This window comes from Megascapheus bottae, chromosome 2, assembly GCF_031878675.1.
Source record: "Megascapheus bottae isolate mThoBot1 chromosome 2, mThoBot2.hap1, whole genome shotgun sequence".
NCBI classification, from domain to species: domain Eukaryota; kingdom Metazoa; phylum Chordata; class Mammalia; order Rodentia; family Geomyidae; genus Megascapheus; species Megascapheus bottae.
In genome coordinates, this window is record NC_143510.1 from 67706351 (window position 1) to 67719440 (window position 13090).

Sequence of the window (13090 nt, forward strand, 5' to 3'; positions counted from 1 at the left end):
AGTCTCTAACTAGAATTTAGTAAGCAGATTCATACTTATTTGAAATCTCACTATGGGTCTTTTGAGTTACTTATAGATGATTTTTTAAAATATATTGCTAGTAATTTTACTAGTAATTTCTATGGCACAAAGAAATATCAATTCCTCAGATTTTGTAACTGGCTATAAATTTTTTATAAGTTCTATTTTATTCCATTCATATTTGAACAAGCCATAAATAAATCAAAGTACAGTATATTAGAAATGTTTAAGAAATACGTCGATTTTTCTAGATAGTAGAAAGAAAATGTGAGACAATGTAAAGATCATTGACTGTTAAACTGAGTAAAATCTTTATAACAGGAGCTCAATATACCCCAAACCAAATTCATCCTTTTATTCTATCAAACAAACTAAAAGAAATATTAATCAATAACAAATATTTCTTATGTACCTACTAGGTGCTAAGTATTTTATATTGATGCAGGTCTAAAAGGCTCCAGGAAATAAATACTATGATTATCATAATTGATGAACAAGGAAACTGTCAGCTGTCACAATTAGCTCGCTTGTCCTCCAACTAGAAAGTTATCATATCTAGGTTCAAGTCTCTCTAACTCCAGACACAGGTTCTTGATTATTGTGATGTTACTACAATCATCAAAACATTTAGAGAGACTTTATAATTATAATGAAACATTGATCACTGGCATAAAATTTGTTTCTTCCCTTGAATTTCAGCTCTTCTGGGTTTATTCTAGATTCCCCTTAAAATGGAAAAAAATATGCCTAGTTTTTAATTACATTATTTTTACTAAGATTACAGACATGATGAATAAATGACAAAAAAATAAACGCTTTGGAAAGTAAACATTTTTAATGTATATGAGTAAACATTTTTAATGTATATAAGATCAGGTAATCCTTCCTTCCTTCCTCTTTTCTTTCTTTCTTGATTTCTTTCTTTCTTTCCTATATTTTTTGCCAGTCCTGGGGCATAAACTCAGGACTTGAGCACTGCTTCAAGGCTAGTACCCTACCACTTGAGCCACAGCACCACTTTCAGCTTTTTCTATGTATGTGGTACCAAGGAAGTGAACCCAGGTCTTCGTGCATGCTAGGCAAGCACTCTATTACTTGGCCAAACTCCCAGCTCCAGTTCTTCCATTCTTAATGGACTGACTTAATTGGGAAATGTCTACTCAAGTATAAGATGGCTATTTACACTAATAAAATAGTAAGCGTATGAAAACTGATCAGACTTCCCTCCCCACCCCTAAATCCTGGGGCTTGAACTCTGGGCCTAAGCCCTGTCCCCGAGCTCCTTTTGCTAAAGGCTAGCACTCTACTTCTTGATCAACCTAGCCACGTCAATCTTATTCTATGATTAACTGAAGATAAAAGTCTCAGGAATTTCCTGTCTAGGCTGGCTTTGAAAAGCAATCCTACTCAGCCTCCTGAGTAGCTAGGATAACAGGCATGAGCCAATAGTGCCCAGCAGATCAAACTTTTAATACATATCTAAACAATTTCTTAATTAGGGATTTCTACCCAGTTACGGAGGTATAGCTTACTTGGATTACACAGTTTTCCCCTGAATATTAAAAATTTCACTAATAAACTTTCCAACCTATTGCATGTCCCAGGTACATCTGAACAGCTGGAGAATTCACCAGTTTTTCGCCTTTTGCCACTACTCCTGCTAAAGTGTCATACCTACGCATAAGCTGCGAGATCCACGTTATAATGAGTCTCTGATATTCAAAACATCCATTTTTCTAGTCAGTCCCTGTCAATCAGGAAATCATTGCCAAGAGTAGGCAAGGCACCTTGTGAATTTCATTTAAGTACTCTCATATTCCTCTATATCTCTTAATAAGTTGTGTTGCATTACACTTTGGGGGTCTAGGTGGCTTTGAAAGAGTTAACAGAACCTTTGAAACATTATTTCAAAAAACTATGGGTGAGACATACCCTGATAATATAGGTTAAGGCAATGATAACAAAATATTCTGCAAAAGAAATTCATACAGTCAAATGTAACTGGTTTGTTTATTAGTTTATGAATCCTGAAGTATTTACAGCATAATTAATAGTAAGATCTGTTCTCAACAATACAGCTTATAGTACTTCGCAATAAAACCATGTGACCATGACAAGTTCTCATTTTCTCCCCAAGAAAGAAAGTTCTCTTTCTAAAACCAAAATATGTAACAGCCAGTTTTAAGTAGTTTTTTTTTCTTTGTGTGTTTGTTTTGGTGACCAGACATCTTATCTTCCTTTCTTTTTTCTGTAGGTCCCATACTCGGAGTTGGGTGGCAAAACTCTGGTGATGGCCGTGTATGATTTTGATCGTTTCTCCAAGCATGACATCATTGGGGAATTCAAAGTTCCCATGAACACAGTGGATTTTGGTCACGTAACTGAGGAATGGCGTGACCTGCAAAGTGCTGAGAAGGAAGAGGTAAGACAATCATCAACGTTACTGCTAGAACAAACTGTGTTTGCCAGTTGTTGATCATTGTTCACTTTACTGACTGTGACAGGGGCCATGGGCTTTGACAGCAAGCCAAACAGGGTCAGAGAAATTGTATAATCTCATGGGAAAATATTCAAGGAGTTATTGAAAGAGAGAGTTTTTAATTCCATAAATGACATCTCTGGACACTGGACACACACACACACACACACACACACACTCACATACACACACACACACACACTCACATACACACACACACACACACACACACACACCATTAAAAAGACAATGAAAAGACATCTCATTTCTTTGTGTTTTTCACAACCATTTTGGTTTTGTTTTCTTCATGGGTTCAACACCTATTACAATGAAATAAAGTGGCACTTTTTCCAAGATTATTCTGCATAATGGTTAAAACTTCAGCTATAACTCACAAATATGTTTTTTACATTCCTTGCCTTTTAATAATCCTCTTCTTATTGTGTTTTCCCGGTTTTAATAGTTTAGCCTAGTATTTTGTGTGATTTAAAAAGGACAGTTAAATATTCTTGGTGCATTTTTTGCTCAGTAGTAATGACGTCTATTTGATGAAGCTCTGTTCTCCTGACAGTGGTTATTTTTCTTAGTGAACACAGCAGGCCAATACAGAAAAGCCAAACTTTTGCCTTTCCACATTCCTAAATCAACTCTGTTCCAATCCCTTGTTTCAGCTACTGATGTATGACTAGAATTGTCTAAGGGGCTGCAAATAGCTTCAGTCTCTTAGAAACCATCTATCGCTGAATTTTAATAAGATGTGGTCATGTCTGGGCTATACAGATCAGAGAGGCTAGGCTAACACAGAAATTCAAGACTATGGATGACATGTGCCTTCCATCAGCTATCTACAGCTACAAGCTTCATACCTCTAACACAGTGAAAGTTTTCCAAGATTCCTGGTTGCCATATTGAAAATGGTTTTTTGGTTTTTCTCTCTACTATCATAGTTAGGTGGTATAAAATGTCTTAAGTTAAGCTCTACTTTCCTGGAATTATATGTATCTATCTTTCTATAGCTTATCCAAATAGGATCATAATAACAGTCTTTTTCTGTAGATTTTGAAGCTAAGGTTTTGTATTTTTGCTATAGTTACTTCTTATTTTTGCTAGAAATCAACCTTGGTCTCTGATCTACTTATTTATACTTCCTGAGTATATGAGGATTGCACATGTGAATACTGTGCAGTGACATTGATTGAGATGGAGTCTCATTTAATGTTTTTTGGCCTATAATAACCATTTCGTCTCTCCCTAAAATTTTTGTTACCAGAATTATTCAAGAATATTCAACATAAAAATATTTACAGAATATTATTATATTCCTAGAAATGTGACCCTTTTTTTGAAGTAAAAACAATAAGCATTTTGACTTCATGTAGTTTCAGTCTTGTGTCCCCTTTTGACTCTCATGATCTTGCTTATGGCTAATTGAATTTGTTTCTAGAAAATGATCTGCAATACTGTAGCATCAAATATGTCCGAGTTACTCTCTTCACTGATCTGTTTTCTAATACTGAGACTATCAGGAGGCTACTTGATGACTCAAGCTCTCTCAAATTCAGTTCTTAATATAGCAAATGATCTAACATTTTTCAGTGCTTCACCTATAGATTAAATGCAATAGAATGTAAAATACCTAGCATAAAGTCTGGTATGTAGCAAGTAGTCAAAATTAAAAGAGCTCCAATTCTTTTTTTTGTTTTCTGTGGTTTTGAGGGTTGTTTTTTTTAAAAAAATAAAATAAAATAACTACCCACACAAGAGCCTGGGTTGGCTCTCATATGTACATATGTCAAAAAGGCAAGTTGTAGATCAGAGAAACAGTACCAGGAAGAAACACAAACACAGGTCCCACTGTTAAATTAGCACTGTGAACTTTCCATTTGTCTGGATCGTGTTCCTTAGCTTAACTCAGTTCCAATCACCTTATGGTTTAGGTCCTCTTGCCATTTTTTGTGGGTCATGGAGCTTGAACTCAGCCGGGGCGCTGTCCCTGAGCTCCTCAGCTCAAGGCAACTGCCTTACCCTTGAGCCCAGCCCCACTTCCCATTTTCTAGAGGCTAATTGGAGATAGGAATCTCAGGTCCTTTTGTACCCAGGCTGGCTGTGAACCTTGATCCTCAGATCACAGCCTCCTAAATTGTTAGGATGACAGGTGTGAGTCAATGTGCCCAGCTTGCCATTTTTTTGTCTCCTTGTTTGATGTTACACAATTGACTGTTCCCTCTTGCCACCTCCCTACCTTCTAACAGATGGTGGATGGAATTTGACCTTGACGTGGCTCCACATTCTTTCTTTTGTTGCTTCAAAACAGAAATATATATATCCTCTGAGTTTTCAGGAGGTGGTTACATATGAAACTGTTCATTTCATCCAATTGTCCTCTTAGTATATGACCTCAACACCATCCTGTGAAATCAGTAGGTACCATTCTTTCATTTACAGAAAGGTTTCCAATAGCAAAAGCCTTAGCTGGGCATGATAACTTGTAGAGATTTTCTTTTCCTTGAATCATTCAGATAGTAATTATTCACATCACTCATAGGTTATATCTGAAGCCAACTGTCATGTGTTAGAATCATTCATTCATTTAATATGTTCCCATAGTTACTTTAAACATTACATCAGGATCTATGACTCTATTTTTTCTCTTCTTATGAATTTATGACTATTTTAGAAAGTCTCAGTCCATCTACATCAGATGGTGTGGTCTTGTATCACATCAACAAAAGAGTTCACTATTTTATGTTTTGTTCCTTTTTAATTGTCCCATCCCCTTGTGCTTTGCAGTATGGGTATCTCTAAATATATATATATATATATATATATATATATATATACATATATATGAAATAAGTGTTATCAGAAAATCACTGGGCCCTTTTTTGCAAATACGGAGACTCTGCCCTGATGGCTACAAACTCCTTGTCTTGACCAGTACTGTTTTACCTCCATTTAAAAATAAGTCTATCACCTCTGGTTTGTGCTGAATTCATTGAAGAGTGATTTTTTAATGAGATTCAAATAGAAAAAAAGAAAGAAAGAAAGAAAGAAAGAAAAAAATTGATTGCTGAATTAAAACAAGTTGGGACATAATTTAATTAGTACCCAAGCAGAAGGGAAGAGAAACTACTTTAGTGTCTTAATGGAAAATCAATTTTGCAAGAAAATTTCACATTTTTAAGCTTAATTAGAAAAACATTTACTTCACAGAAAAGCATTTGGAGAACACATATTCAATCAAATGGGACACAAGTTTTTGGCTTCTACTAGTCAATTACTGAACACTTTGTGGAATGGGTCAAAGTTATTATTCCCTATGGTACTTTTGTGGCCAAGGAGTATGAAAGAACTGATGTTGTTCCTATGTATTGTCTCTCTCTCTCTCTCTCTCTCTCTCTCTCTCTCTCTCTCTCTCTCTCTCTCTCTCTCTCTCTCTCTCTTTCTCTGTGTGTGTGTGTGTGTGTGCGCGTGTGTGCGTGTGTGCATTTGTGTGTGTGTGTGTGTGTGTGTGTGTGTGTGTGTGTGTGTGTGTGTGTGTGTGTGTATTCTGGGACTTGGACTCAGGGCCTGGGCACTATCCCTGAGTTTTTGTAACCAAAGCTAGACCTCTACCACTTTAGCCGCAGGTTCATAGCCTCACTTCCAGCTTTCTTGGTAGTTAATTGGAGAGGAGGTTCTCATGAATATTTCTGTTCAGGCTGGCTTTAAACCACAATCTTCAGGTCTCAGCCTCCTGAATTGCTGGGCTTACAGATGTGAGCCACCTATACCTAGCTCTATGTATGGTTTGCAGTTAGATAGCAATGTGTCTCAGGAAATCTTTCCCTCAGCAAATCACTGCTTTGTTTGGAAATATCTATACAAGGTCAACTGTCTCAACTTGATACCAATAAGACCTGTCTTTGTCACTCACCGCCTATCACATTCAGTACAATGAAGACATTCACCACAACCATAGTACGTTCAAAAAAGACCTTCATTTGATTTTTTCCATATTCTTTCTCTGACAAACCAGCTAGAAAGGAAGATCGACCTAGGCTCAACCATATATACTGTTCCCATACTAAATCAGAGGAAGTCACAAGCAATGCTATTAGTAAAATTCAGAGTTCTAAAGCCTATACTCTCTCCATTCCTTTCCATTATCTCTCATGCTTTCAACTGCTAAGTGTATCTTGAAGCTTCATTTCAATGCAATATCCTTAACCTTAGGTTTTTCCTCGGTTTTGGCTTGATGTTTGACATTTGGTCAAGTCCAAAGGTCTGTATATAATATCCCTTTAAAATACGATTGGAATGCATTGCAATTATATACCAGGCAGCAAAATCACAGAAAATAACTATTTTTGTTCACAAAGGTACTAATTCATAAATAAGCAGCATGAATTCCTATATAAGATACAAAGCCTTAGAAATGAAAGATAATCATCAACGTGAATATGTTACTATTCATGCATGAATATAAAGGCTTTCATGAAGGCAGAGGGGAATTTTCTTTCCATTAAAAAATTATTAAATAGAACATGAATTTCCTTCTATTCACTCAAATCATTTGTTGAAAATCTGTGAAATTATCCTGTAAAACAACATAGTACATAACACATAAAAGATTAACACACATGGAAAATGATGGTTAACGGTGGTAAATTTTCTTAACCCAACATAATAACTAAAGAAGCTATGCAGAATGCAGGCATGGTGACACTCACTTTTAATCCAGGAGATATATATATATATATATATATATATATATATATAGTGTATGTGTGTGTGTGTGTGTGATAAAAATTGTAGATAGGATGGCTCCATAAAAAATCTGGAGAAAAATGAGCTTAATCTTTAATACTTAGAAGAATCTGAGTAAACACAAAAGAATGTTTCCACAGTCAAAGGGAAGAGATTATCCAAAGCAAGTGACATTATTAACAACAGGCCCAAGTGAAAGTCTAAAATGGATGTCTTGAGGAATTAATGGAATAAATGTAATGGCAATTTTCCCTTTAATAACACATTAGTAAACCTTGACTTCAGAAATTAAATAAGGCTTTAGAACCTGTTTTCCTCCCAAAGACTAGAATTTGAGCATAAAAGCCAAGCTTATTTCTAAGCCAAACACTTCAACTGCTTTTCATACATCATCCTTGAGTATTCCGTGCTCGAAAATCTTTGAGCGAAGCTGTGATGGGGTTACTCTTCAAATCTACCTTTTCCCTATTGGTCTAGTGCTACCCAGAAAATAACCATCAGAGTAAGATTTAGATCAAGTCTGTCTGACTCCAAAATTTGTTTTGCCACTTAGTTGACCAGTGCTCAAGGAATACAAGAAAATTATCTGGTTTTTTTTAACCTTCCTAATCTCAGACCGTAACACTGAGCTTGGAATGTACAAGGAATGTTTTAAAATAAATTGGCTAGGCAAATTAAAATGAAATAAAAATTTCCTTTTACGAACATGCATCATTCAATTCTATCAGCCTTGAAGGATATCCAGCTATTCAAGTGCACTGCTTATACACTGTAGTCCATAATACCTTTGAATTCTAGCCCCAATTTCTGAACCTTTCTTAGTTTACAGCCTCTCCTTTTGTCTGTCCTGCTCCACAATGTGACATCTTTGTCTTTGTCGAGTAAATTCTACTAAAATTGCCATAAACTATCTACAATGGTACAGAGATGTTGAGTTGAGGACTGAACTGAGTAAAATAATTTTAATTCCTGTGAGAAAGAGAGGAGATGGGTGTTCTTTTGATGCTTGTTTGCTTTGACCAAAATGTTCTGAACATTTTCATTGTTCCATAGTCTCCCAAAAAGGTTACTATGGGGAAAGATTCTCATTGAATTTTATAAATTTTTCATAAATTCTGATACATGTAGTGCCGAGGAAATTAATTTTTTAAATAGAAACCAGTGTAGGTGTTTTTTTCTTATTATTTTTTAAGCAAAGAGAGAACTTTCAGTTGAATTTCAAACAAATCAGAACTAAGTGATTTAGAAGCATAGATTGCATGTCTGTAGGATGACAGAGCAGAAAGTGAGGAGTGGGAGTTGAGAAGGAACAAACAGAAAAGGAAAAGAGAACAAGTGAAATAATAAAGACAGCATGATCTTGTCTACGTCTGATTTTCAAGAGAGATTTTTTTGAGTGGGAAGCAATGCAGGGGAATATCTTATTCTCTCTTCCGCACATTTCAGCCTTTTTGAAATGTTATTCTCTCTCATGAACACATCACAAGTTTTGGAACCCTTTCTTATATTATCTTTTTCATGAATCTGAAAATGAAGTATTTTTACCTTCTGTGTTAGACCAGGCCAAATGTTTGTATTGTAAAATCTTTAATCTGTTACTCCAAAATTAGAGAAAATGTCAGTGAGGAGGAAAAGGAGGACAAACAAGAGTTTAAATAGCTAAATTAGGAGAAAGAACACATACACACACACACACACACACACACACACACACACACACTTGCACTTAGTTGTCTTAGATGTGACTAAAACTTTTCACTTATGAATAAGAAATACTGTAAACTAACTTGAAAAGCTGCAAATGAATAATTTTGTGATTTTTTTACTTATTCAGCCTATATTTATTGAGCTATTTTTGTAGGGCAGGAATTTTACTAATTTCTTGGAATCCATTCATGAATAAATAGACCCAATTAAGCATGTTCAATTATAAACTAATAAAAAGACAGAATTGTAGGGGAGATCAACGTTTTGTTCCAGAACTCAACCTATTTAGATCTATGGACTCCACAAATGATTGGAAAGCTCTTGTATTTGGTGCTTAAATTCTTCTGTAAAATGAAATTATCTCAAATCTTCATAAGCTGTGTAAGTCTCTAAATAAGAAAGTCATATAAAGTAAAGAAATTAGAATAATATTTGGCAAAGGATATACTCTCCCTATATATTTTTGTTTTGGGGGTTAATCGGACCACTAGCTTGTATCCTTCCTTTTGTGGTAAGACTGAGACAAAGTGAAGGGTTCAGTAGCAACATTAACCATTATCATGAAAGCAGATGACTGGGCTCAGATCTCAGGAGGTGTGAGTGGAGGGTGACACTAACACATTGAGGCCCCATTTACTGTGAATCAATAAGCTCATAAGCTTTACAAGGTCAACATTTCAAGTTCAAATGAAATTTTTTTAAAGACAAGCCAACTGTATTAGGGCACACTTGTAATCATAGTCCTTGAGAGACTGAGGCAGAAGATCATGACTTTGAAGCTATCCTGAGTTATACAGTGAGACTCTGCCTGAAAGAGACACAGAGAATAACAAATGTCAACAAAGGTGCAGAAATTAGCACTTTTACACATTGCTAATCTTACATGATTACACAGTTACCTTACAAAACTATTTTTTTTTTTTTGCCAGTCCTGGAGACTGAACTCAGGGCCTGAGCACTGTCCTTAGGCTTTTCCTCAAGACAACTGCCCTACCACTTCCGGCTTTTCTATGTATATGGTATCAAGGAATCAAACCCAGGTCTTTGTGCATGCTAAGCAAGCAATCTACCACTAGATCAAACTCCTTAAAAAAACTGTATTTTATTTGTTGACAAAGTTAAGTAATTCACTCTGACCATAGCAAAGATATGGAACCAACCCAGATGCCCCTCAGTTGATAAGTGGATCAACAAGATGTGGTATTTATACACAATGGAATTCTATGCTGCTGTCAGAAAGAATGACATCACCCCGTTTGTAAGGAAATGGAAAGACTTAGAAAAAAATCATATTAAGTGAAGTAAGCCAGACTCAAAGGAACATAGGCTCAATGGTTTCCCTCATTTGTCATAATCAGTAGAAACCTTGGGCTCTCCTAGCAGAGATTTACAATACAACGAAACCTAGATACATGACACTAAATGAAAGGACCTCCAAGATATAGAAACAAAAGCCATATAATGAGTGATTGTTGTGCTTAATGTACTATGTTATCTCTCATCTCTTTTGCTATCCCTTGGTTATCTCATATTGTTACAGTATTTCACCTTGTTATCTGATATATTTTATATATGCTTATCTGGTTATTTGAAATAGGTTAGGGAAGGGGGAAAAACAAGATGAGGGGTGGAGGTGGGGGGAGGGAAATGGGGACCAAGACATGAGAAAGGGTATCAATGTTTGTGAAGTAATGCACCTTCTATCTGGTGAATATAATGTAACCCTTCTATTAATTACAATAAAAATATACAGTAAGCAGGAAAAAATAAATTCACTCTGTGATCTAGAAGTCTCACCCACAGAGAAAACCTTTGTTTTGATTGGGGGAGGCAGGTCAGTCTTGGGGCTTGAACTCAGGACCTGGGAGCTGTCCTTGAGCTCTTCAGCTCATGACTAGTGCTCTACCACTTGAGCCACAGTGCCACTTCCAGTTTTCTAGTGGTTTAATTGGATATAAGAGTCTCAAGTCCTTTTGTGCCTGGGCTGGCTTTGAAACTTGATCCTCAGATCTCAGCCTCCTGAGTAGCTAGGATTACAGGTGTGAGCCGTTGGCACCCAGCTTTGTTTGATTTTTAACACCACAGATTAGTTTCTCTGTTCTGGAACTATAACTGGAACTATACTATTTTGTATCTAGGTTTTAGTATGTATGATGTCTTTAAATCTTCCTTGTACTTAGATAAGGTAGTATTTCACTTCATATTATTGCTGAGTAGTTCTTCTATTACATGCATATGTCAAATCCTGTCTTGCCATTTCCTTATTGGTAAGACACAATTGTTTCTAGTTTAGGATTATTATGATTTTAAAAAAATGTTTTAAGTAGGGCACTTGTGTAATTTTAGCTACTCCAAAGGATCAGATCTGATGATTGTGGTTTGAAGCCAGCTGAGGCAGGAAAACTGAGAACACTCTTACCTCCAACTAACAAGGAAAAACAAACAAACAAACAAAACTGGAAATGGATCTGTAGTTCAAGTGGTAGAGCACTAGCCTTGAGAAAAAAACAAACAAACTCACAGATAACATCAGGCCCTGAGTTCAAGCCTCAGGAAGAAAAAAAAAAAAATATATATATATATACACATATCACATAATTGGACAGTTTTTAATTTCTATTATAATTGTTAGTTTGGAAGTAGCCTCTATATAAACTGAAATGACTATAGTGCCTCTTAATATTCTATGCAGGAATGAATTGTGATATCTACCTTATAGCATTCAATCAGGTTTTCCTCTCTTTCTCATTGGCCTGCCAGTTAAGCTCATCTTCACCCTGGTCCTTGATCATGGCCAAATCCCCTAACATAATCATGGTACTGTATTGTTACATATCCTCACTGTCTGAAAAGCCACATAGTGCTATAGCATTAAAAAGATGACTTGTATACCTGTTTTCCTGTCTTTAGAGGGGAGGAAGAAGCCTTTGCACATCACACTAAGGTAGCTGTTGGGATCAAGTGTAGAGTAGATACAAATTTTTTTAAAAAGAATATGTATTTGAAAATTATTTTTAAGTCTAATGTCATATCAATTCCTAAGTGGAGAAAGAGTATTAAATATTCACTTAAGCAATATTCACTTTATTTTACTGGAAAAAAAATGTTTATTATTCCCAGTGCCATTTGAAAGTGTTGGGAGTATTTTTGCTCTCACTTTAGGACCAGTGAGAGTGGGCAGTGTTTTAAAACCACACCTTCCCACCATCTGCCCACCAGATTACCTGGGAGTTACCTGGACCAATCCTGAGCTTTCTGGTAGAGATAATAGAGGAACTCGCATATAAAAGAAATCTGGAGCCAGGAGCAGTGGCTCAAGCCTATAATCCTAGCTACTCAGGAGGCTGAGGATCTTGGTCCAAAGCCAGCCCAGGCACTTGAGTCTGTGAGATTCTTTTCCCCAATTAATCACTAGAAAATGGGAAGTGGGGCTGAGGCTCAAGGGGTAGGGCAGTAACCTTGAGCTCAGAGACATTTCCTAGGGCTAGAGTTCAAGCTGAGAGAGAGGGGGGCGGTGAGAGAGAGAGAGAAAGACAGAGAGGAGAGAGAGGAGATCTGGCACTCAGTCATTCTTAGCCTGCCACCCTTACCCACTCTCTGCTCTGTTCTAATAATGTGCATTATTTTCCTTCTAAGATAGAAGGAAAGGCAGTGGACAAAGACAGTGAAACAGATAATACAGTGGGATGCTCCCTAGGGCATCTAACTACTGGGCTTCAGAGGCTGTAAAACTGGCTTAGAAAACACAACAGAGCACTGAGCATTTCCCACTTGCTAAACTGCAAGCAGCCTGGAATACAGGCAGTTAGCTGACTGCTCTTTAGTTTCAGGTGTGATTTCTACATGAACGAATCAGTATTCTGACAAGGTGCTTCCTGGAATTTTCACTTTCTGCTAGTGTTTAAGGAAAGGAGACAAATGGTGTCTCTCAGGAGCCAGCAGAGTGTCAGAAATAGTCTCTTCCTAATTGTATCTCAGTGTCGAAAAATAAAAATAGAGCGAGATTAGAATACAAAATAAGTGAAGGGCTGGAGGTTTCTATGTTTTTAAGCAATGCCTGGGTCACAAAATGGGGAGTGCAGAAAGGAGCCTTTGAAATGCCTGCAAAATCAAGCATGCAAAGCCTTGTGTGAA

General features: G+C 36.5%; 1 protein-coding gene across 4 annotated transcripts in view; it reads left to right on the forward strand.

Moving 5' to 3' along the window:
- Syt1 (synaptotagmin 1) overlaps positions 1-13090 on the forward strand; it is a 374220-nt gene that overhangs the window by 243963 nt on the left and 117167 nt on the right. For all 4 annotated transcript variants that reach the window (XM_090328295.1, XM_090328298.1, XM_090328296.1 and 1 more), the window contains one exon: positions 2276-2443. In XM_090328295.1, coding sequence (XP_090184421.1) covers positions 2276-2443 — 168 coding nt within the window. The remainder of the gene's footprint in view (positions 1-2275; positions 2444-13090) is intronic.